The following is a 23,526-nucleotide window of genomic DNA, read 5'->3' on the forward strand; positions in this document are numbered from 1 at the left end:
GATTACTGGATATGGAAAGGCATTCTGTAAACATGTAACAATCAAAACACCTATTAACATAGTGTTACATTACGCGCCAAACGTGGGCAGGCAGACACAGCACCAACTGTGTGTCATGATTAGTACATAATCTGTACCCATATTAGAGCATTTGAATGATAAATACCACACAATCCCAAACTTATGATATATGTTCAGGGCCTTACTGCTACTGCTTCCCAAGACACTCAGCCTGAATTCGCTAATTGCCTATTCTTAGGATAGGTCATCATCATTTTTAGACCCATAAAGGTTTATTCAGAAAGCAGTACATGTTCAATCTTTGTTTTTCATGGATAGAAATCATATCTATTGTTTATGGGGGTGCATTTTTGAAGGTTGAGTGGTCTGCACCAAATCAGAGATATTTCTGGTTTTAATCTGAGTCATATATCAATATCACCAATGCAAGTCTATGGGTCCGTGAAAAAATCTGAGAGCACTTGGATGCCATCCATGCACTCTTCGTTTTCCACTGATTGTTCATTAGGATAAGCTTCAGAAATGTGCATTTTTTTTATATGAGAAAAACTGATGAAACTGATGGTAAAATGTGACTAGCTAAATTCTAAAGAAAATTGTTCAGTTTTTTTGTGTACTCTTCCTCATATGTCATTGCATTGAAGAGAGGAGTTTAGACTTCAGATCTTCTTGTCCTACTGATCAGTGAAAGATCAAAGCAGAAGGAGCTGTTAGATTTTCTTAGTGCATAAGTGAAAAATGTCTTCAAAGGGACTAATATCAGTCAGAACAGTGGTTTACCCGGGAGATGGCAACCATAGTTGTCCCTCATCAGCTTTCTTAATGAGACGTTGTGTTCCTTATTTTCTTGTGTTCCCTCTCCCCTGCAATCCATTAGGTTGTGTCAGTTGTTTTACAGTACATGCAAACAGAAAACTGTGATCTTTGAACAAATTATTAAACAACATGTAAGTACCCAGATAAGAATGAAGAGATTAACCAGAGTCAGCATGGGTTTGTAACTAATAAGTCATGTCAGACTAACTTAATATCCTTCTATGACAGAAACACTGACTGGGTGGATCAGGGAAATGCTGTAGATATAGTATATCTTGACTTCAGCAAAACATTTGACAAAATATCTCACACCATCCATATTGAAAAAATGACTAAGCATAGAATGGACAAGGCAACTGTTAGATGGATTCATAACTGGCTTAGTGATCGGACCCAAAGAGTGGTCGTAAATGGATACACATCCAATTGGAAGAATGTCTCAAGTTGGGTACCACAGGGTTCTGTCCTGGGCCCTGTATTGTTCAACATCTTGAACAATGATTTAGATGAAGGAATTGAGAGTACACTGATTAAATTTGCTGATGACACAAAGCTAGGAGGGATAACTAATACTAGAGGAGAGAGAGAGGATTAAAAGAATATAAATAAACTGGAGCAGTGGGCAGCAACTAACAGAATGGTTTTAACAAGGAAAAATGCAAAGTACTACTAGAGAGCCCTCTAGGAACATGGGGTACTCGATACTGGGCCAGTTCTGTTCTTAAAGGGGTGGTCACAATGGCTGTGACCCAGTCCGTGGCCCTGGGCGTCCTGTAAAAAAGGGGGTTAATAGAAATGGGAATAAAGTCTAATGTAGTATGTTCGTGACGCCACCTGTGGTACTCGGCCAGGGATGGCAAACGCTGCTTAAAGGGGTCCTCTGGGGATGACGGTATTGCAGCATAGGTGTTATAGCTCCCCACAGGTGGAGCTTAGTCCCCAGGGCTCCCGGTGTGGTTGGTCAGGATGATAGATGGTGAAGTGCAGGAAAGAATTGGAGGACACAGGTTTGCAGTCTCTTTACCTTTTACTGATGATGTTCATGTACAGGTTACAGGTGATCTTTGGAATCTGGGCAGCCTGGAAGCGATTCGGAATCCCCTAGCCAGGTGAGGTTGGAAACCTTCCTTTCTGTGTTCTAAACAGCATGTATATAAGTATTTGGATAAGAATACAGTAACTAACCATGGCCAGCATGGGTTTGTAGCAAACAAGTCATGCCAGACTAATCTAATTTCCTTCTATGATGAAATTACTGACTGGGAGCATCAGGGAACTGCAATACATATAGTATATCTCGACTTCAGCAAAGCATGTGATAAAGCATACTATTCATACTATTCATATACTCATTCATATACTATTCATTCTTATTGAAAAAATTACTAGTAATGGGATTGACAAGGATACGTTAGGTGGATTAATAACTGGCTCAGTGATCATCCTCAAAGAGTGGTAATAAATGCACATCCAATTGGGAGAGTGTTTCAAGTTGTGTACCACAAGGCTCTGTCCTGGCCTCAGTGTTATTCAACATTTTTATAAATGACTTAGATATGGGAACTGAATGTAAACTAATCATATTTGCATATTTGCCCTCTCTCTGTTGGAGTCCCTCAAGGCTCTGTCCTAGGGCCCCTACTTTTATCCATCTATACCCTTGGCCTAGGACAACTCATAAAGTCCCATGGCTTCCAGTACCACCTGTATGCAGATAGCACTCAGATCTACATATCTGGCCCAGATGTCACCTCTGTGATGTTCAGAATCCTGGAGTGTCTGTCAGCCATATCATCCTTCTTCACCTCTCGCTTCCTAAAACTCAATGTAGACAAAACCAAACTCATCATCTTTCCCCCATCTTGCGTATCCCCCTGTCGTAGCTGTTTGCGTTCTGACCCAATGTCAGATATGCCAGATGACCAGTGAGGCCAAATCAGGAGGTTACGCCCTTCATTGACAAGCGGCGCGCTTGGAGAAAAAGGAAACTGCACACATGCTGTGAGCAAAATCACTTTATCTGATCTAATGGAGCAAGAGGCAGTATTTTATACCATTTACAACAAATGTAACTCTCAATTTAATTCATGTAGCCCTCCCCCCTGTTGCCCCAGGCCATTCTGACCTTTATTTCCCACGTACCCAGAACATGCTGTTTGCTGACTATTGAAAACATATAAGATAAGAAGTATACAATCCTTGAAGAGGAGACTACCAGACTACAGCGTCATAAGAATAAATTCTAGCAATTCTAGCAATTAAAGGAAAAAGGCAATTAAAGGCAAAACATTAACCCTTCTATATCACCCCCTACCTGATCTTTCTATTATGCTAAACAGCATCACGCTCTCTCCCGCACCTGAAATCCGCTGCCTCGGAGTAACTCTCGACTCTGCCCTGTCCTTCAAACCAAACGTCCAAACTCTTGCCACCTCCTGTCGCCTCCAACACAAAAATATTGCCAGAATCTGTCCCTTCCTCAACCCAAAATCTACCAAAACTCTTGTGCATGCCCTCATCATCTCCCACCTTGATTACTGCACACCCTCCTCTGTGACCTTCCCGCTAACTCTCTTGCTCCGCTCCAGTCTGTCCTCAACTTTGCTGCCCGACTAATCCACCTCTCTCCTCGCTACTCCCCTGCTTCTCCCCTCTGCAAATCCCTCCCCTGGCTCCCAATTCCCCAATGAATCCAGTTCAAACTACTAACACTGATCTACAAAGCCATCCACAACCTGTCCCCTCCCTATATCTCTGAACTAATCTCCAAAATATTTCACCTCACGTAATCTTCGATCCTCCCAAGATCTCCTACTTATTTGTTCCTCACACAACCGCCTCCAAGATTTCTCCCGAATATCCCCCATCTTCTGGAATTCCATGCCTCAACACATCCGATTATCCATCACCCTCGGATCCTTCAGACGGAACCTGAAAACCCATCTCTTCAGGAAAGCCTACAGCCTACAATAACCATTCTGCCGCCTCACCATCACCCGAGCTGCCACCTCACCACCACCCAAGCTGCCGCCTCACCACCACCAGAGCTGCCGCCTCACCACCACAAGAGCTGCCGCACCCCGACCTTTTGTCTCTTCCCCATTATCCCATAGAATGTAAGTCCGCAAGGGCAGGGTTCTCTCTCCTCTGTATCATTCTGTCATTGTAAATTTGTTTACTGTAAATTATATCTATAACTCTGTACGTAACCCCTTTCTCATGTACTGCACCATGGAATTAATGGTGCTATATAAATAAATAATAATAATTATGCAAAGCAAGGAGGGATAGATAACACTAGAGAAGACAGAGAAAGGATTCAGAAGCATCTAGATGAGCTTGATCAATGGGCAGTGACTAATAGAATGGTATTTAATAGGGAGAAATGCAAGATTCTAAATCTGGACAAGAAAAATGAGAATTTAATCTACAGAATGGGAGGAATAGAACTAAGCAATAGTATGTGTGAAAAAGATTTTTGGTATACTAATAGATCAAAGACTACACATGAGTCAAAAGTGTGATGCAGCAGCAAAAAAGGCAAGCACAGTTCTAGGATGTATTAAGAGAAGCAAAAAGTCTAGATCATGTGAAGTAATTATCTATACTCTACATGAAAACTGAGTCATTTTTCAGTTTAGCATGGACCCTGAAAGTCTCTCTGCTCTAGGGTCTGATATCCTGCCTCTTGCAGCTTGTCCTGGCAGAGAGAGCATGCTCCTCTACTCTGCCTGTGGACCTCCATCTTGCTACCTCTTCCTACATCTTCACTGCTCTGCACATGGCAACCTCTCAGAAGCACGTCCTTCCCCCTGAGGGATCATGTACACTTCCTGCTTCAGGCAAAACTGCATAGTCACTCAGTAAGAGATTGTGTAAAATGTATGGATGCAATTATCACAGCAGAGAATTTAGCCCTCACTATAGCTGGCAATACAGACAAAAGCATATCACACATGCAGGCATTTTGTGGTGCTACAGACACGGGCACAACAGAAAGGTGTCTATCAGACATCTCCACTACTAACCTCATAGTCAAATTTAATAAAGACATAGACAGAGTAAAGTCCTTTAATTGAAATAAACCCTACCCAAACCCCTTTCACCCATCTATTCACAGAAAAATAAAAATAAAAAAGCAAAGCTATCCTCACCTTTCCACTGATAATCCATTAATGCTCATGTCTGATGATGATACAGATGGTTTCTTGAGCACTCACATCAGTGATGCAACCTCACCACGCCAGCCGGAACACACTGAGCTGAGCGTGAGAATGCAGCTGCGTGTGGCTGGAAGTAACCTTAATAATGACGTGACTGCTGGTCACACACTCCTTTCTGGGGCAGCTGAGGGTTGTTAACGTTCTTTGTCTGGGAGGGGGCCAATATGCTATTAATTAATATAAGTCCGCAGCTGTCTGTTTAGCCTTTGCTGGTTAAATATAGGGGGGTTCCCGCATCATTTTTAGGGGGCCCCTATAATAACCAATAGAGGCTAAGCAAACAGCTGTGAGCTGATACTAATAGTCTGGGAATGTTTATGGCTATTTGCCCCTTCCTAAAATATTAACATCGGCTTTCCGTCAGCTGGTTCTGAAAGTTAAGGGGGACCCCATGCCATTTTTTTAAATTTATTTAAACAATAAATACAAGTACATAAAAATATGCATGCAAAGCACTGAATAGAAGTCACACTAAAATATTTCTATTTATCATGTTCCTCATATACAACTTGAAGTTTTTCTCCATACAAATTTAGTCTATCTATCTATCTATCTATCTATCTATCTATCTATCTATCTATCTATCTATCTATCTATCTATCTATCTATCATGTTCCTCATATACTGTACAACTTTAGTGCTGAAGTTTTTCTCCATACATATCTATTCTATCTAGAAGAAAAAAATGGAACAGCACCGTATAGATGATTTCACGGTGCAGGGCCCTCCAAACAAATATTCATTTGTATAAATAATAAAAAAGAAAAAAGGAGGAGTGCTGCCTCCTTTTTTCTTTTTCTATCTATCTATCTATCTATCTATCTATCTATCTATCTAAATTCAATGTTCCTCATTGCTATCTATCTCTATCTTTGAGCATCTTTAATACATAAAACTCTTTAATAGCTATGCTCCATTTCATTCCATAGGTGTCACAATGACAGCAGACTTCAGACTGTAGAGGGAGTTAGTGGACAATATTCCGCACTGCCGACTGAATGGAGACGTCTATCCCAGTATGGTACAGTAAGGTGGTGGTTTATTTCAACGCATTTCGAAATATATAGAGTAACTTCTTCTTACTGTAGCATACTGGGTTATACGTTTCCATTCTGTCGGCAGCACGGAATATTGTCCACTAACTCCCTCTACAGTCTGATGGTTGCTTGCTGACCCGTGGATCTGCTGCGGCTGATTTTCTATATTATATGAGTCTTTAACAGATTGAACAGGTGAGTTTAATCTCAGAGCTAAACTAACTTTATATTTCTCGGATAAGACCTTATTTGCACTGATTTCTCCTACAGTTTCTTGGTTATATTGACAGCAGCATGACAGTATACAGACAAACGGATGTCACACAAATTTCACATACGTACACACGAATCATACGGACTTGGTCCACGGATTTCACCAGTACTGTTTTTTCTAGTACAGTAACGACCAGGATGTGTGAAGGGGCCTAAGAATTAACTGTCCTACCTTAAACTGTGCACCAGAGTCCTGTGAATCTTGTGGTTCTGGACAACTTCCTCGACAAGTTCTCACTGCCATGAAAAAAAGTAATGCCAGGCCTAGGGCGAAACTTCTCATCTTATCAAGGACAATGGTCTTCTTCTGCCACTGAGAGGAACAACTGAGAAATCAAAGATAAATAAATCAATGATTTAGCACTGAGAAGATTTTATGTACAGAAAATGGCAAAACACAAGTGAATTTTGAGGTAATACTATATAAAAATGCTTGTAGGGTCTGGGCAAGGATAGACGACTGGCTAGGGCGCCTACTGTATTTGCAACAAAGATTGGGTCAGGAGGTTACAGACAGTTATGTAATGCATACCTCATTTTCAGCAATTTTTTATTGAGAATTCCGGAAAAAATTCTGCTCTGTTTAAGTCTCCAAGCAAATCGGATGTGATTTCATGAAAACTACGCCCACTGTGCATCTAAGACACTGCAAAAATGTGCAGTTTTAGTGCTTTTTTTCTCATTAGACTTCAATGTGGACAGGGGCATAACGATCCTGGTCACAGAGAGTGTGACCCCGACCTGGACTGTACAGGAGCGGTTGCCCTCAGATGCCAATTTCACCTGAGGCGTTTACTGGATGTGCTTTTCTTTATTATTAAAAAATGTTAAAATCACAGCTCCACCTCTGCACCAAAAACACATCAAATATAGGGGGGAAATGCATAAAAAAATGCAGCAAGGACCAGGGGAAATTGTTATTGAGTCATGTACCCCTGCAGAAAATGTGCAGAGAAAAAAGCAGTGGAAAAAATGCACCATTTACGCTAAGTGCGAACACTGCCTCAGAATTAGATTTTTGTTACTTTTTTGCACAGATGATGTTATGTTACATAGTAACATAGTAACATAGTTAACAACATTGAAGGAAGCCTTTAAGTCCACGTAGTTCAACCCACAGCCTAACCTAACATGTCCTAACATGTTGATCCAGAGGAAGGAAAAAAACCATGTGGCAAAGAGTAAGCTCCACATTGGGGAAAAAAATTCCTTCCCGACTCCACATACGGCAATCAGACTAGTTCCCTGGATCAAAGCCCTATCAAGGAATCTAGTATATATACCCTGCAACATTATACTTTTCCATAAAGGTATCCAATTCCCTCTTAAATGTACGTAATTAATCACTCATTACAACATCATACGGCAGAGAGTTCCATAGTCTCACTGCTCTTACAGTAAAGAACCCGCGTCTGTCATTATGCCTAAACCTTTCCTCCAGACGTAGAAGATGCCCCTTTGTCCCTGTCTCAGGTCTATGATTAAAAGACCCCCAGTCCTCTAATAACCTTGGTCGCTCTTCTCTGCACCATCTCCAGTTCAGCTATGTCTTTCTTATACACCGGAGACCAGAACTGTGCACAGTATTCTAAGTGTGGTCGAACTAGTGACTTGTATAGAGGTAAAATTATGTTCTCCTCATGAGCATCTATGCCTCTTTTAATGCATCCCATTATTTTATTTGCCTTTGTAGCAGCTGCCTGACACTGGCCACTGAATATGAGTTTGTCATCCACCCATACACCCAGGTCTTTTTCATTGACGGTTTTGCCCAGAGTTTTAGAATTAAGCACATAATTATACATCTTATTACTTCTACCCAAGTGCATGACCTTACATTTATCCCCATTAAAGCTCATTTGTCATTTATCAGCCCAAGCTTCTAGTTTACATAAATCATCCTGTAATATAAATTGTTCTCCTCTGTATTGATTACCCTGCAGAGTTTAGTGTCATCTGCAAATATTGAAATTCTGCTCTGAATGACCCCTACAAGGTCATTAATAAATATGTTAAAAAGAATAGGGCCCAATACTGACCCCTGTGGTACCCCACTGCTAACCGCGACCCAGTCCGAGTGTGCTCCATTAATTACCACCCTTTGTTTCCTATCCCTGAGCCAGCTCTCAACCCACTTACACATTTTCCCCTATCCCCATTATTCTCATTTATTGTATCAACCTTTTGTGTGGCACCGTATCAAAAGCTTTTGAAAAGTCCATATACACTACGTCCACTGGGTTCACTTGGTCCAGTCCGGAACTTACCTCTTCATAGAAGCTGATCAGATTAGTCTGACATGAACGGTCCCTAGTAAACCTGTGCTGATACTGGGTCATGAGGTTATTCCTCTTCAGATACTCCAGTATAGCATCCCTTAGAATGCCCTCCTGGATTTTACCCACAGTAGAGGTTAAGCTTACTGGCGTATAATTTCCGAGTTCAGTTTTTGTAACCTTTTTGAATATTGGCACCACATTTGCTATACGCCAGTCCTGTGGTACAGACCCTGTTATTATGGAGTCTTTAAAGATTGAAAATAATGGTCTATCAATGACTGTACTTAATTCCTGCAGTACTCGAGGGAGTATCCCATCCGGGCCTGGAGATTTGTCAATTTTAGTGATTTTTAGACGCCGACGTACTTCCTGCTGGGTTAAGCAGGTGACATTTAATGGGGAATTTTTATCACTAGTCATTTTGTCTGCCATGGAATTTTCTTGTGTAAATACTGATGAAAAAAAGTCATTTAACATATTGGCTTTTTCCTCATCCTCATCCACCATTTCACCCAGACTATTTTTAAGGGGGCCATCACTATCATTTTTTAGTTTCTTACTATTTACGTAGTTAAAGAATATTTTGGGATTATTTTTACTCTCTCTGGCAATGAGTCTCTCTGTCTCAATCTTTGCTGCCTTGATTTGATTTATACAGAATTTATTTAATTTTCTGTATTTATTTAATGCCTCATCACTACCTACTTCCTTTAATTCTTTAAATGCTTTCTTTTTGTCACTTATTGCGCCCCTAACAGCTCTATTTAGCCATATTGGTTTCCTCCTATTTCTAGTATGTTTATTCCCATACGGTATATACTGTGCACAGGTCCTATCCAGGATGCTATTAAATGTCTCCCATTTTCTTTGTGTATTTTTATGTCTCAGGATATCGTCCCAGTTAATTGCACTAAGATCATCTCTCATCCGTTGGAAATTTGCCCTCCTGAAGTTTAGTGTCCTTGTAACCCCTCTACTACACATCTTATTAAAAGATAAATGAAAACTTATTATTCTGTGATCACTATTCCCCAAGTGACCCCCAACCCTTATATTTGATATGCGGTCTGGCCTGTTGGTTACTATTAGGTCTATCAGTGCCCCCCTTCTTGTTGGGTCCTGAACCAGTTGTGAAAGGTAATTGTCTCTCATAGTTGTCAAAAACCGATTACCTTTACTGGAACTGCAGATTTCCGTTCCCCAATCTATTTCAGGGTAGTTGAAGTCCCCCATAATAATGACTTCTCCTTGATTCGCAGCTTCATCTATTTGCTTTACGAGGATATTCTCCATTGCTTACATTATTTTTGGAGATTTATAACAAACCCCTATCAATAATTTATTTTTTCCCCCTCCCCTTATCTCCACCCACAGGGACTCTACATTTTCATTAGATTCACCTAAATTTTCACGCCGGATGGGTTTTAAGGACAATTTTACATATAGACACACACCTCCCCCTCGCCTATCCATTTGGTCATTTCTGAACAGACTATAACCCTGCAAGTTAACAGCCCAGTCATGGCTCTCATCCAGCTATGTTTCAGTTATCCCCACCATGTCATAATTATGCTCCAACAACATTAGTTCTAATTCGTCCATTTTGTTGGCGAGGCTTCTGGCATTAGTATACATGCACTTGATGTTCCTCTCTGTACCTCTATTCTTTCTTAAATTATTAACTATTCAAACCCCACCCCCCATGCCACCGCAACCCCCAACTTCCTTATTTGTGCCCAGGTCTCTATTTGCACTATATTCCCCTCCCATAAAATGAATACCCTCCCCCACAAATCCCTAGTTTTAACACTCCTCCAACCTTCTAGCCATTTTTTCCCCAACACAGCTGCACCCTCCCCATTGAGGTGCAGCCCATCCCTAGCATAGAGCCTGTAGCCAATTGAGAAGTCGGCCCAGTTCTGCAGGAACCCAAACCCCTCCTTCCTATACCAATTCTTGAGCCACTTATTAACCTCCCTAATCTCCCATTGCCTCTCTGGCATGGCACGTGGTACAGGCAGTATTTCGGAAAATACCACGTTGGAGGTCCTTGCTTTCAGCTTGTAGCCTAATTCCCTGAAATCTTCTTAAAAGGACCTTCCACCTACCTCTAACTTTGTCATTTGTGCCAATGTGCACCATGACCGCTGGGTCCTCACCAGCCCTTCCCAGTAATCTGTCCACCCGATCAGTGATGTGTCGGACTTGAGCGCCAGGTAGGCAGCACACCATTCAACGATCCCTGTCTTTGTGACAGATTGCCCTATCTGTTCCCCTAATAATTGAGTCCCCCACTACCAGCACCTGTTTGGCCTGCCCTGCTCTCCTATTTCCCTCCTTACTGGAGCAGTCACTCCTCCGGCTTTCAGAGGACATGCCTGTCTGCAGCAGTGCTACCTCTGTACTGGCACCCCCCTCATCTGCCAACTTAGCAAACTTATTGGGGTGTACCAGATCAGGACTAGCCTCCCTGGCACTCTTCCCTCTACCCGGCCTTCTAACTGTCACCCAGCTTGCTACTTCATCGTCCTGCAGCTCCATCCTACCATCCCCCGCCTCATCTATCCCATTGAGCGTCTGCTCAGTGAGCAGAAGACTCGTTTCCATGTTGTCAATGGATCTCAGTGTTGCCAGCTGCACATTTATATCCAGTATCTGGGCTTCCAAATACACAACGTGCTCACATCTCGCAAAGCAGTATGCCCCCTCGATCGGCTGATCAAGGACTGCATACATGTGGCAAGATGTGCACTGGATGGCATTAACAACAGTGGAGCACATTTCCTTATGGGGATTGCACCACACAGAACCGTTAAGTAAAAAAATAACCAAAAACAAATGCAAATTATTAATAAAATACAGACAGCAATTCAGTAATTCCTCCCTTAGAAACTCCATGACTCCAAAGTCACTGAATCACAAGTCACACTTACCGCCGTTCACACTTACACTCAGGTCACAGTCAGCTCGCTCACACTCGCTAAGCTGAAGATTTAAAGATTTTTTTTCTTTTTCCCCTCAGCAGCATTCCACCTTGCTTGACTTGAGCCCCAAACAGCTGCACCTTATAAACCCCTAATTATGAGCCCCCACCTTAAGTTAACCCCTTATGAATATAGCTACTCCCAATTCAGCAATTCACACCAATTCACACAGATATTTGTTAAAGGCTTTCCAAATACCAAGAAAATATGCGGCACTCACCCAATGGTAGCTGTGAAGTTCGTGAGCATTATTGGAGAAAATATATAAGATACATCCGTCCGGACATCAGGTATACAGGAGGGTGCGGTATTGGAGTACGGACGACGGCCGTTTTGCACGCTGAGTGCTTCAACGGGTCCGGACCAAATACAAATACATATCCATTGCAGTTATAATAAAACTTCCTGTTAGGGTCGACGGATTGCACTAAATAAAATAAATAATAACGTGCAATCGCAACTCAGGGTCCACTGTGCAGAGATGTTAAACTGCTGCTAGTGGGCAATGACGGAACACACGGCGAGCCATTACTTAGACTAAGTTCACATTTGCACTCGGGGGCTTTGCGGAGGGCTGCGTACTTCCTCTGTTAAGACGCAACTTGTTGTGTTCCTGTGCGGTTGGCAGGCGCGTCAAAACAACGCATCCACATACACCCGCATGTCCTGCGTACCCAATGTTAAAGATAGGTACGCCGGAGGCATGCAGAAGTAAGCGGAAATAGGCGGAGCTTAACTGAGGAAGTACGCAGCCCTTCGCAAAGCCCACGAACGCAAATGTGAAACAAGCCTTATACACACTGAGTTTCCGCCACTCAGTGTGAACAGAAAGCTGAGTTCCAAGCTCAGTTATGCCACAGGAAAGAAACTGTACAAATGAGTACTAAGTGCTATGTCCTGAATGTCACAGGACAAGCACATGAACTGAACTCGCACTGCAACTGAACCATGTCAGTCGCACACAGGAACGAAACCGATGCTGAGTATAAAACCCTGACTACGAGTTGAGCTTGCTCTGAAACTCTAATGTGCTAACCGCACACATGTAGGTAACAGATACTAAGCCAAGTGGCTAATTGCCCCCACTGACGCTATCTGCCTGCCTACGTGTACAGTGCAGAGCTAGGCAGACATACAACACATGCACATAGAGAGATAGGGTCTCCACTCACATAGCCACACATAAATGATACTAGCAGAGACAGATAAGGCTTGGGATCAATCCCAAGCAGAAGGAGAATCCTGTCACCTAACACTTCCTCCATAAAATTCACTTTCTGCATTCTATTTCACATATAATTACAGGATTGTTAAAGTGAATCTGTCAGCAGGCTTTTCCTATGTAATCTGAGAGCAGCATGATATACACTGTGTTCCAAATTATTATGCTATTTGGATTTAAGTGTCATAAAGATTTAATTGTTTTGTTTTTCAAATAAACTCGTGGATGGTATTGTGTCTCAGGGCTCAATGGATCGCTGAAATCAATCTTAAACACATGTGATAATTAGTTTTCCAGGTGATTCTAATTAAAGGAAATCTACTTAAAAATGATGTTCCACATTATTAAGCAGGTTTCAAGCAATATGGGAAATAAAAAGGATCTATCTGCTGCTGAATAGCATTAAATTGTGCAATGCCTTGGTCAAGGGATGAAAACATTAGATATTTCACGAAAACTTAAGAGTGATCATCATACTTTGAAGAGATTTGTGACTGAAACAGAGCACAGACAGAGTTTTGTGCAGATAAAGGCATAATAAGGAAGGTTTCTGCCAGACAAGTTCATTGGATTAAGAGAGCAGCTACCAAAATACCATTACAAACAGTTATTTGAAGCTGCTGGTGCCTCTGGAGTCCCTGGAACCTCAAGGTGTAGGATCATTCAAAGGCTTGCTGTGGTGCATAAACCTACTATTCGGCCAGCCCTAAACAATGTTCACAAGCAGAAATGGTTGCAGTGGGCCCAGACATACATGAAGACTAATTTCCAAACAGTCTTGTTTACTGATGAGTGTCGAGCAACCCTGGATGGTCCAGATGGATGGAGTAGTGGATGGTTGGTGGATGGCCACCATGTCCCAACAAGGCTGCGACGTCAGCAAGGAGGTGGAGGTGTCATGTTTTGGGCTGGAATCATGGGGAAACAGCTGGTAGGGCCCGAAGCAGAAACGTGCCTTCAGGAGCAAAATCATCTTCGTGCATGACAATGCACCATCTCACGCTGCAAAGAATACCTCTGAGTCATTGGCTGCTATGGGCATAAAAAAAGATAAACTCATGGTGTGGCCACCATCTTCTCCTGACCTCAACCCTATAGAGACCTTTGGAGCATCAAGCAAAAGATCTATGAGGGTGGGAGGCAGTTCACAACAAAGCTATTCTAACTTCATGCAAAGAAATACAATCAGAAACTCTCCAAAAACTCACAAGTTCAATGGATGCACGAATTGTGAAGGTGATATCAAAGAAGGGGTCCTATGTTGACATGTAACTTGGCCTGTTAGGATGTTTTGGAGTTAAATAGCTTTTTTGTTCAGTGAATGTGACCTCCTAATGCTGCAAATTCCACAAATGAGCATTTTCAGTTCTTTAAAACATATCAAATGTTTAGAAATTCTACTGTGCCTAATAATTTGGAACAGTGCATTTTGAGTTTTTATTCATTTTGGAGATTATACGGTTATCATTGGGAGGTTTCTTCAATAAAATTCGATGTATAATCTAAGGGGTGATGATTTTTATTAGGAAAATCCGAGAAAAATATAATTTGCATAATAATTTGGAACATAGTGTGGGGACAAAGATCCTGATTCCATTGATGTGTCAGTTGCTTATCCTCGTGCTGTCATTTTATTCAATCAATGTTTTCTATACTGCTTATCTAGTAGCACTCATAATGCTGCGCTCTGTATAACCCCGCCCACACCACTGATTGGCAGATTTCTGCGTACACTGTAAACTGACCAAAGCTGCTAATCAGTGGTGGGGCGAGATTACACAGAGCAGTTGAATAGGAGGTACCATATACAATAATAATAATAATCATGTAGTGATAACCCTGCTGAAAAAATGCCGAGATCTCCATCTGTGCATGCGCCACCCCCGGGAGCCATTTTACCAGAGTCTACCGCATAGTAAACCATGTAAGTGCGGGGGATATGGGCTTTCACAAGATGTCGGCACCGAACACCCGCAGTGGCGCACATTTCACGGCCAGCAGCAATGCTCCACTTTTGCCTCCTCCAGCAGCAACCCTGGGACCCTGCTCCACCGAGGCCAGTAAGGTATATCTGCATTATGAGATGCACCCCCATTTCACCCCCAAAATTTTTTGGGAAAAAATGTGTTTCATAATACGAAAAATATGGTACTATACATTCACTGTGAGCTCCCTAATATCCAGCCTAGTAGTGAAGGCAACCGTGGCCTCGTTCATCAATCGTCAGCCAATTGCCTAATTGTCTTGATGATTGGAGGCAGCGGAGTTGCATCCCCAACACTAAGCTTAATCCATAAATCTTTTTATAAATTGTATTCCCATTTTCATTTGTCTTACTGCATCTATTGCAACATTTGCTGATAAATTAGCTCTAACAAACCAACGTTTTTTCATGAAGAAGACGTCATAGAGACTTCGAAATGCATAGAAAAAACCACCATTACGTTTTCAACCACGTCTGTAATTGAATTGTCTGGCAGCGCGGATACAATCCACAAATCTCCTCTATAACATTTCTGTTATGGATGTTTGCCGACCCGTGGACCCACGGCAGTTGACACATATGCTTTCTTTCTATACTACCAGGTGAGAAGTTTTTGGTAAAAAGCTAATATTGAAATCTGTGGGATAAGACCCTATCTGCGCTCCTTTGCCTTCTACAGCTTCTATGAAGTTTTTGTGATATTCCATCCATGTTTTTATCTTTACCTTTGTATTTGAGTGTGTTCAATAAAGGTAAGTTTTATCCTGTGAAACTGGATTCCTCCTTCCGCTTGTTATGAGATGCACATATTAATTACTGCGGTCCACAGCTAATTCGCTATCTTCCTAGAACTTCTTACAAGCTGACTTTAGCGTTGCTTTGAAGGGGATCTCCCAGCTGCCAACACTGCCCTTTTATCTGAAGTCAAAAGCAATTGGGAGCCCCAGGGGGCTATCCTAGAAACTTCCGTAGGTCTGGTGTGATGTTGATTTATACAGGATTAAACATCTTTCAAAGAGGAGAGGTAAGGTTATATCACCATGCTTATGTTAACCATGTAGGTTAGTATGTCAATAAGTAGAGTTGGCTCCAGTGTCTGAATCTGGGCTACATCAATCTGAACTATTGTATCTATGTGTATACAGGATTGATTAGTGAGGAATCTGATGATCACATTTATTACAATTCAAAATTACAATTTGATTAATCTTTCCATTAAATCTGTTTTTTTTTTCTCTTTTTTTCTTGAATCATATTCACCTAATAAACGTTAGCTATGGTATTTAAAAAGAACCTTTCACCAAATGTTTAATGGTGAATTGGGCAGAGGAAGTAATAGCGGCTGTAGAGCAGAATAAAACATGCAAGCCATTGAGAAATTGAGCACAACAGACCTGAGTGAATTTCAGACAGCTTTCACTTACAGAGAGGCACTATGGAGAGAGAGGTAGTACAGCAGAGGTTCAAGTGCTATGAGAAAAGGAGAGTTGATATCTGTAATGTAACATTGCTAAACTCAGCTGTCCAGCCCACCCCATCACCCCAACACAGAAGGACTCGAAGGAGATGAAAGTCCAAAGGTGTCAGTAATGCCACTTAAATCTGCTGTGCCCAAAGCAACTTTAATTGCTCTTCCAGTGAGATCTGGCTGTATTTCATTACATTTTCGCACAAGAATAGCATGCTCTAAGCCAATGATCCCCAACCTTTCTGCCCTGAGAGCCACATTCAGCTTTGAGAGAAGGTCGCGAGCCACATTTAGGTCCAAGAGAGAGTCTTCTCACGTCAACCACCCCTACCACATTGTCGTATCTAGCTTTAAGCACCTCCACTTGACATTTCACATCATCTGGTCTCCAGCTTACCATACTTAAATTATTTCCAAACCCCCAAGGCCAGAATATGCACATTCACATCTGCTCTTTTGTACTGGGCTACCCACAAAATTCACCATCTGGGGACCTACTCTTCATAGTTGTTTTGTAGACCTAATGCTAATGCACCAAGCGGGCTGGCAGTCGCGAGCCACATATCATGAGCCCGAGAGCCACATGTGGCTCCTGAGCCACAGGTTGGGGACCCCTGCTTTAGGCTATGGTGTTCTTCTTTGCCTTCAGAATTGCTGCCTGCAGCAGAGCTCAAAGACAAGCAAAAATGTTTTTGCAAGAAAACAAATTTCATTTTTCCTGTTCTGTGTTAGTTACTTGTCTCACACTGGTAACTCTCCTTCATGTAAAATAAGCTCTGGAGGCAGAGTTATTTTCCAGGCACCATCCTCCACATAGCCTAGAAGACACCATATATATGAAGAAATAAAAGATTATTTGTCAACAACAAGGCATCTGATATGAGACACACAGGTAGGTCTTTTTAGCAGTCTATAACCTGTATGCCCGCTGCCTTGGGGTCATCCTTGATTCCGAGCTTTCATTCACCCCCCACATCCAATCACTGGCTCGCTCTTCTTATCTGCACCTCAAAAACATTTCTAGAATTCGCCCTTTTCTTACTTTCGTCTCTGCGAAAACTCTTACTGTCTCACGTATTCATTCTCGTCTGGACTATTGTAACTCTCTACTAATCGGCCTCCCTCTTACCAAACTCTCCCCGCTCCAATCTGTCCTGAATGCTGCAGCCAGGATCATATTCCTCACCAACCGTTACACCGATGCCCCTACCTTGTGCCAGTCATTACACTGGCTACCCATCCACTCCAGAATCCAGTACAAAACTACTACCCTCATCCACAAAGCACTCCATGGCTCAGCACAACCCTACATGTCCTCTCTGGTCTCAGTCTACCACCCTACCCGTTCCCTCTGCTCCGCTAATGACCTCAGGTTAGCATCCTCAATAATCAGAACCTCCCACTCCCGTCTCCAAGACTTTACACGTGCTGCGCCGATTCTTTGGAATGCACTACCTAGGTTAATACGATTAATCCCCAATCCCCACAGTTTTAAGCGTGCCCTAAAAACTCATTTGTTCAGAGTGGCTTACCGCCTCAATGCATTAACCTAATGATCCCTGTGTGGCCTATCATTAAAAAAAAAAAACATAATCAGGTTCCTCGCATCATGTTCTCATACACTTTAGGCAGTTAATAGCCCTCTGTGTCTGTACTGCTACATACTTAGGCAGTTAACTGCTTCATGCAGCTTTACATGAACACCTGAGCCTTACACTATAGCTGGTCCGAATAACTAAAGCAATTGTTACCATCCACCTCTCGTGTCTCCCCTTTTCCTCATAGTTTGTAAGCTTGCGAGCAGGGCCCTCATTCCTCCTGGTATCTATTTTGAAGTGTGATTTCTGTTATGCTGTAATATCTATTGTCTGTACAAGTCCCCTCAATAATTTGTAAAGCGCTGCGGAATATGTTGGTGCTATATAAATAAAATTATTATTATTATTATTATGCCCATACTAATAGTTTATATACATAAAATATGGTGACAGAATCCATTCAAGGGGTTCATGTCAATACCAGGAGACAGGCAGGGGAGACAATGCTAAGCATGGAGGAGTGGAGACTGTCCTTGAAGTGAATATTCTGTTTTATTTTTTTCTTCTTTTTCTTGTGCCTATATACAAGGGGTTGTCCAGTAGGGGACAACTCATAGCTGTTTGGTCTTTGGGGCGATGGATGGGGAGAAGGGTTACTATTTAAAAACAAATACATGTTTATTGATACTGGATGGAAATGGATCATAGTTCACCTTATCTAATAGAGTAAATATTGCTAACATAATTTACATCAGAACTGTGAAGTCTAAATAACAGTATGTCTTGTACAGTATGAAATGCTATATGCCTATAATTATAGAACTGATGTCAAATTGCATATACGCACACATACCAAGATAAGTGTTTTATTCTGTTCCCACTTCTAATTTGCATATGATAGTGTAATTTCTATTAACTGAATAGTGGTATATGACACGTTAAACTTCTTAACCATTTTTTGTTGCTCCAACACTGATATAAAACACAGTTAACAAAATGTATAACAATATCATGCCATTTTATATCCACAGTTCCATCTATTTAGATATACAGTTGGAAAAGAAATGATCTCTAAGGCTACGTTCACATTTTCGTTGTTGGGCACAGCGTCGTCGATGGATACCGACGCATGCGTCATGCGCCCCTATCTTTAACATGGGGGGTGCATGGACATGCGCCGGTATGCGTTGTAATGCGTTTTAAGACGCATGCGTCATTTTGACGCACAAGACAGGGCGCAGATGACGCTACTTGTAGCATTTTCCCTGCGCCAAATTTCCTGATCTTTACTATCTTATGACAACGCATGTGTCACAAAACGCTGCATTGTGTATATGCGTTGTGGGTTGCGTCGCCGACGCTACGCCCAACAACGCAAATGTGAACATAGCCTAAGAGGCCTGAAATTAAAGATGACACATTTCCTTTGTATTGTAGGCACAGTATGTGTATATATTTTCATCTTTTACATTTTAAAAATGTTAAAAAGAAAATGGGCCAATGCAAAAGTTTAGGCGCCCTGCATGGTTAGCACCTAGTAGCATCCCCTTTTGAAAGTATCATAGCTTGTAAACGCTTTTTCTAGCCATTTAATAGTTTTTCAATTCCTGTTTGAGGGATTTTCATCTATTCTTCCTTGGAAAATTCTTCCAGTTCTGTGACATTTCTGTTTTGTATTGCATGCACTGCTATTTTGAGGTCTAGCCACAGAATTTCAATGATGTTCAGATCAGAGGACTATAAGGGCCATTGTATAACCTTCAGCTGGTGCCTTTTGAGGTAGTCTATTGTGGATTTTGAAGTTTCTTTAGAATCATCATTATCAGTGTTGGACTGGCATACCAAGGGCCCACCAGTAACATTGACTTTGGGGGCCCACTTTTCACCTGCATACAAATATTATACTACCCTCATTCACAAATTTACCTTTATCTCTACATAATAACAAACTAGAAAGTTTGGTTACTGAATGAGATGCTGTTTTTTTCTGTAGAGAGGAAATCATGTGAATTATGCCAAGTACTGCCCATACAGTGGGGTTGGGGGCCCAGATCTGCATAGGGACCCACCAGGGGACTCCCCTGTTACCCTATGGGCCAGTCCGAGCCTGATCATTATCCATTTGCAGAAGCCATCCTTTTTTCAACTTTAGCTTTTTTACAGATGGTGTTATGTTTGCATTAAGAATTTATTGAAATGTCATTGAATTAATATCTGTGAAATGTTCCCCAGTGCTATTGGCTGCAACACAGCCCCAAAGCATGATTGATCCACCCCCCATGCCTAACGGTTGGCTAAATGTTCTATTCCTGAAATTCTGTGCCCTTTTTTCTCATAATAAACCTTTGATCATTGTGGCCAATGAGTTCTATTTTAACCTCAATGTTCCACTGGACTTGTTTCCAAAATACATCAGACCTGTTTAGATGTTGTTTTGCCTACTTCTGATGCTGAATTTTATGGTGAAGATGCAGAAGAGATTTTCTTCTAATGACTGTTCCATGAAGGCCATATTTGTGCTGGTGTCTTTGAACAGTAGAACAATGTACCGTAACTCAAGAGTCTCCTAAATATTTCTGGAGGTCTTTTGTAGTCAAGTGGGGGATCTGTATTCCAGCAATCCTACGAGCAGAAATTTAGCTTGGTCTTAAAGACCTTATCTTGACCTCCATTGTTCCTGTTAACTGCCATTTCTTAATTACATTTTGAACTGAGGAAAGGGCAACTTGAAAACATGTTGGTATCTTCTTATGGCACTCTTCTGCTTTGTGGGCCCCAGCCATTTTTATATTCAGAGTGCTAAGCAGTTGCTTAGAATAACCCATGGCTGCTGTTTCTGGCACAAGGGTAGAGGAGGCTGGGTTTTGATAAAGCTGGCAAATTTGCATAATCTGGCCTTTCCTAACGATGATAGTGAAGATGTGATAACCCTAACAGGCAAATTAATGTCTGCAACCTTGATGAGAATTATCTGAGCAAACAAATCTCCAAGGGTGCCCAAACGTCTGCATTGGCCCATTTTGTAGTTTTTAAAATGTAAATAATGACTATAAATATAAATATATATATATATATATATATATATATATATACTGTATAGATGTATATTTCCCTAAGATACAAAGGTAATGTGTCATCTTCATCTTTAGGCCTTTTAGGGGCCATTTCATCTTTAACTTGTTTAACTGTTCACAATAACAGTAATTTTGACCAGGGGTGCCCAAACTTTTACCTGCCACTGTATAAAAAATCGCATAGCCCTCGGACCAATGTTAATATATGGGGCATCTCCCATCATCCATTATTTTCTCAGCCATATTATACATGCGAGACAAATCACAGCATGCTACGATTTGTACCGTATATCGGCCGAGACTCGCCAATGAAAGTCTATGGGTGCGAGAAAAATTCGCACACCACACGGACCAACAGTGTGACTTGCGAGAAATATGCATCGGTGTCCTATAGAAAAGCCAGCATTTCAGTGTGGTGTACAGTAAAATCACACTGACAGGTTAAAATAGAATAGATAAAATAAATGTCTACACATAGTATTGGTATATATATATATATATATATATATATATATATATGTATATATATATATATATATATATATATATATATATACAGTATATGTCATTGACACACATATATATATATATATATATATATATATATATATATATATATATCTTTATATTTCATAGAGAGTTAAATAGCAGAATAGCCGATAATTCAATTGTCAGGCTCTGTAAAATCATTGCAGAACCCGATAGGATATGACACATTGTTTACATAAAGTAAACCATTGCATATCCGTTAGATTTATGTATGTCCCTGACTAATAATGTTAGTAGTGTATGTGTGTAAAATTTTGGAGCTGTAGGTGTTAAATTAAAGGATTAATTCACGGAAAAAACTGTCGTGGGCTCACAAGCAATTTTCTCTGCCAGAGAGGGAAAGCCAGTGACTAAGGGCAGATATTAATGGCCTAGAGAAGGACCATGGTTATTGCCCCCCTGGCTTAAAACATCTGCCCCAGCCACCCCAGAAAAGGCACATCTGTAAGATGCTCCTATTCTGGCACTTAGCCTCTCGCTTCCCATTGCCCTGTAGCGGAGGCATATGGGGGGATAAGGGGTTAATGTCACCTTGCTATTGTAAGGTGACATTAAGCTTGGTAAGTGGTAGTCACCGAGGCTGCGCAGACTCCCGCCTGATGCGGTGAATTTGACAGCGTGGGAAAATCGTCAGAAACTTTCCCACAATAATAGGTTCATGTCCGGTAAGGCGGGGAGGCTGCGCAGGAAGCTTTTAATTCATTCCTCCATGGTTTACAGCCCTTCCAGTAGCATTAGCACTGCTCCGGCTTTTAAACTATTTAACCCCTTGAGATGGATTACAGCGTGGGACTTGACTGTACGGCGGACAGGAATGGGATATTGTTGCTTTTAATTTTGGATTTTTTTACAGAAGAACGAGGGCTTCACTTGGATTGAGAGTGTAATAAAGATGTTAAACCTGTGTCTTTTATTATTTCATTAAAAGACTTTATTCTTAATGTGTGTGTATTTTTAACCCTTTCATACTACTGGATTAATAATGGATAGGTGTCTTATTGACACCTCTCCATTATTAACCAGGCTTAATGTCACCTTACAATAGCAAGGTGACATTAACCCCTTATTACCCTATATGCCACCACCAGAGGGCAATGAGAAGAGAGAGGCTAAGTGCTGGAATAGGCGCATCTTACAGATGCGCCTTTTCTGGGGTGGCTGGGGTGCAGATTTTTTTAGCCAGTGGGGGACAATAGTCATGGTCCCTCTCTAGGCTATTAAAATCTGACCTCAGTCACTGGCTTTCCCTCTCTGGTGGAGAAAATTGCACGGGAGCCTATGCCAGTTTTTTCCGTGAATTAATCCTTTAATTTAACACCTACAGCTTCAAAATTTTACGCACACTACTAACATTATTAGTGAGGGATATGTAAAAATATAACGGATATGAAATGGTTTACTGTATGTAAACCATGTCTCATATCCTATCAGGTTCGGTAATTATTTTACAGAACCCAACAATTGAATCAGCTATACTGCTATCTAGCTCTGTATGAAATATAAAGATATACAGTACAGAGCAAAAGTTTGGACACACCTCATTTAAACATTTTTCTGTATTTTCATGACTATGAAAATTGTAAATTCACACTGAAGGCATCAAAACTATGAATTAACACATGTGAAATTATATACTTAACAAAAAAGTGTGAAACAACTGAAAATATGTCTAAGTACTTGCTCTTTATCCTCCTACTCCTTCTGATCTCGGGGGATATCTCTCCCAACCCTGGTCTACCATTCCCCAACCTCAACCCCTATCCTACCTCGTATCATAACCACAGTGATCTTATTAATATTACTTGCACTCCTTCATATCCTTCTTTTTAATTGTGCCCTTTGGAATCCACAGTTTGTATGTAATATACCATATATACTCGAGTATAAGCCGACCCGAGTATAAGCCGACCCCCCTAATTTTGACACAAAAAACTGGGAAAACTTATTGACTCGAGTATAAGCCTAGGGTGGAAATGCAGCAGCTACCGGTGAATTTCAAAAATAAAAATAGATCATTATTTCCCCATAGCTGTGCCATACAGTGCTCTGCACCGTTCA

At 41.3% G+C, this 23,526-nt stretch overlaps 1 protein-coding gene across 1 annotated transcript in view; it reads right to left on the reverse strand.

Annotated features, from left to right (window-relative positions):
• TAC3 (tachykinin precursor 3) overlaps window positions 1-23,526 on the reverse strand; it is a 216,230-nt gene that overhangs the window by 164,035 nt on the left and 28,669 nt on the right. The window contains exon 2 of the mRNA XM_069758530.1: window positions 6,543-6,696. Coding sequence (XP_069614631.1) covers window positions 6,543-6,653 — 111 coding nt within the window. The 5' untranslated portion in view covers window positions 6,654-6,696. The remainder of the gene's footprint in view (window positions 1-6,542; window positions 6,697-23,526) is intronic.

Source organism: Ranitomeya imitator, chromosome 3, assembly GCF_032444005.1.
Source record: "Ranitomeya imitator isolate aRanImi1 chromosome 3, aRanImi1.pri, whole genome shotgun sequence".
Classification (NCBI taxonomy): domain Eukaryota; kingdom Metazoa; phylum Chordata; class Amphibia; order Anura; family Dendrobatidae; genus Ranitomeya; species Ranitomeya imitator.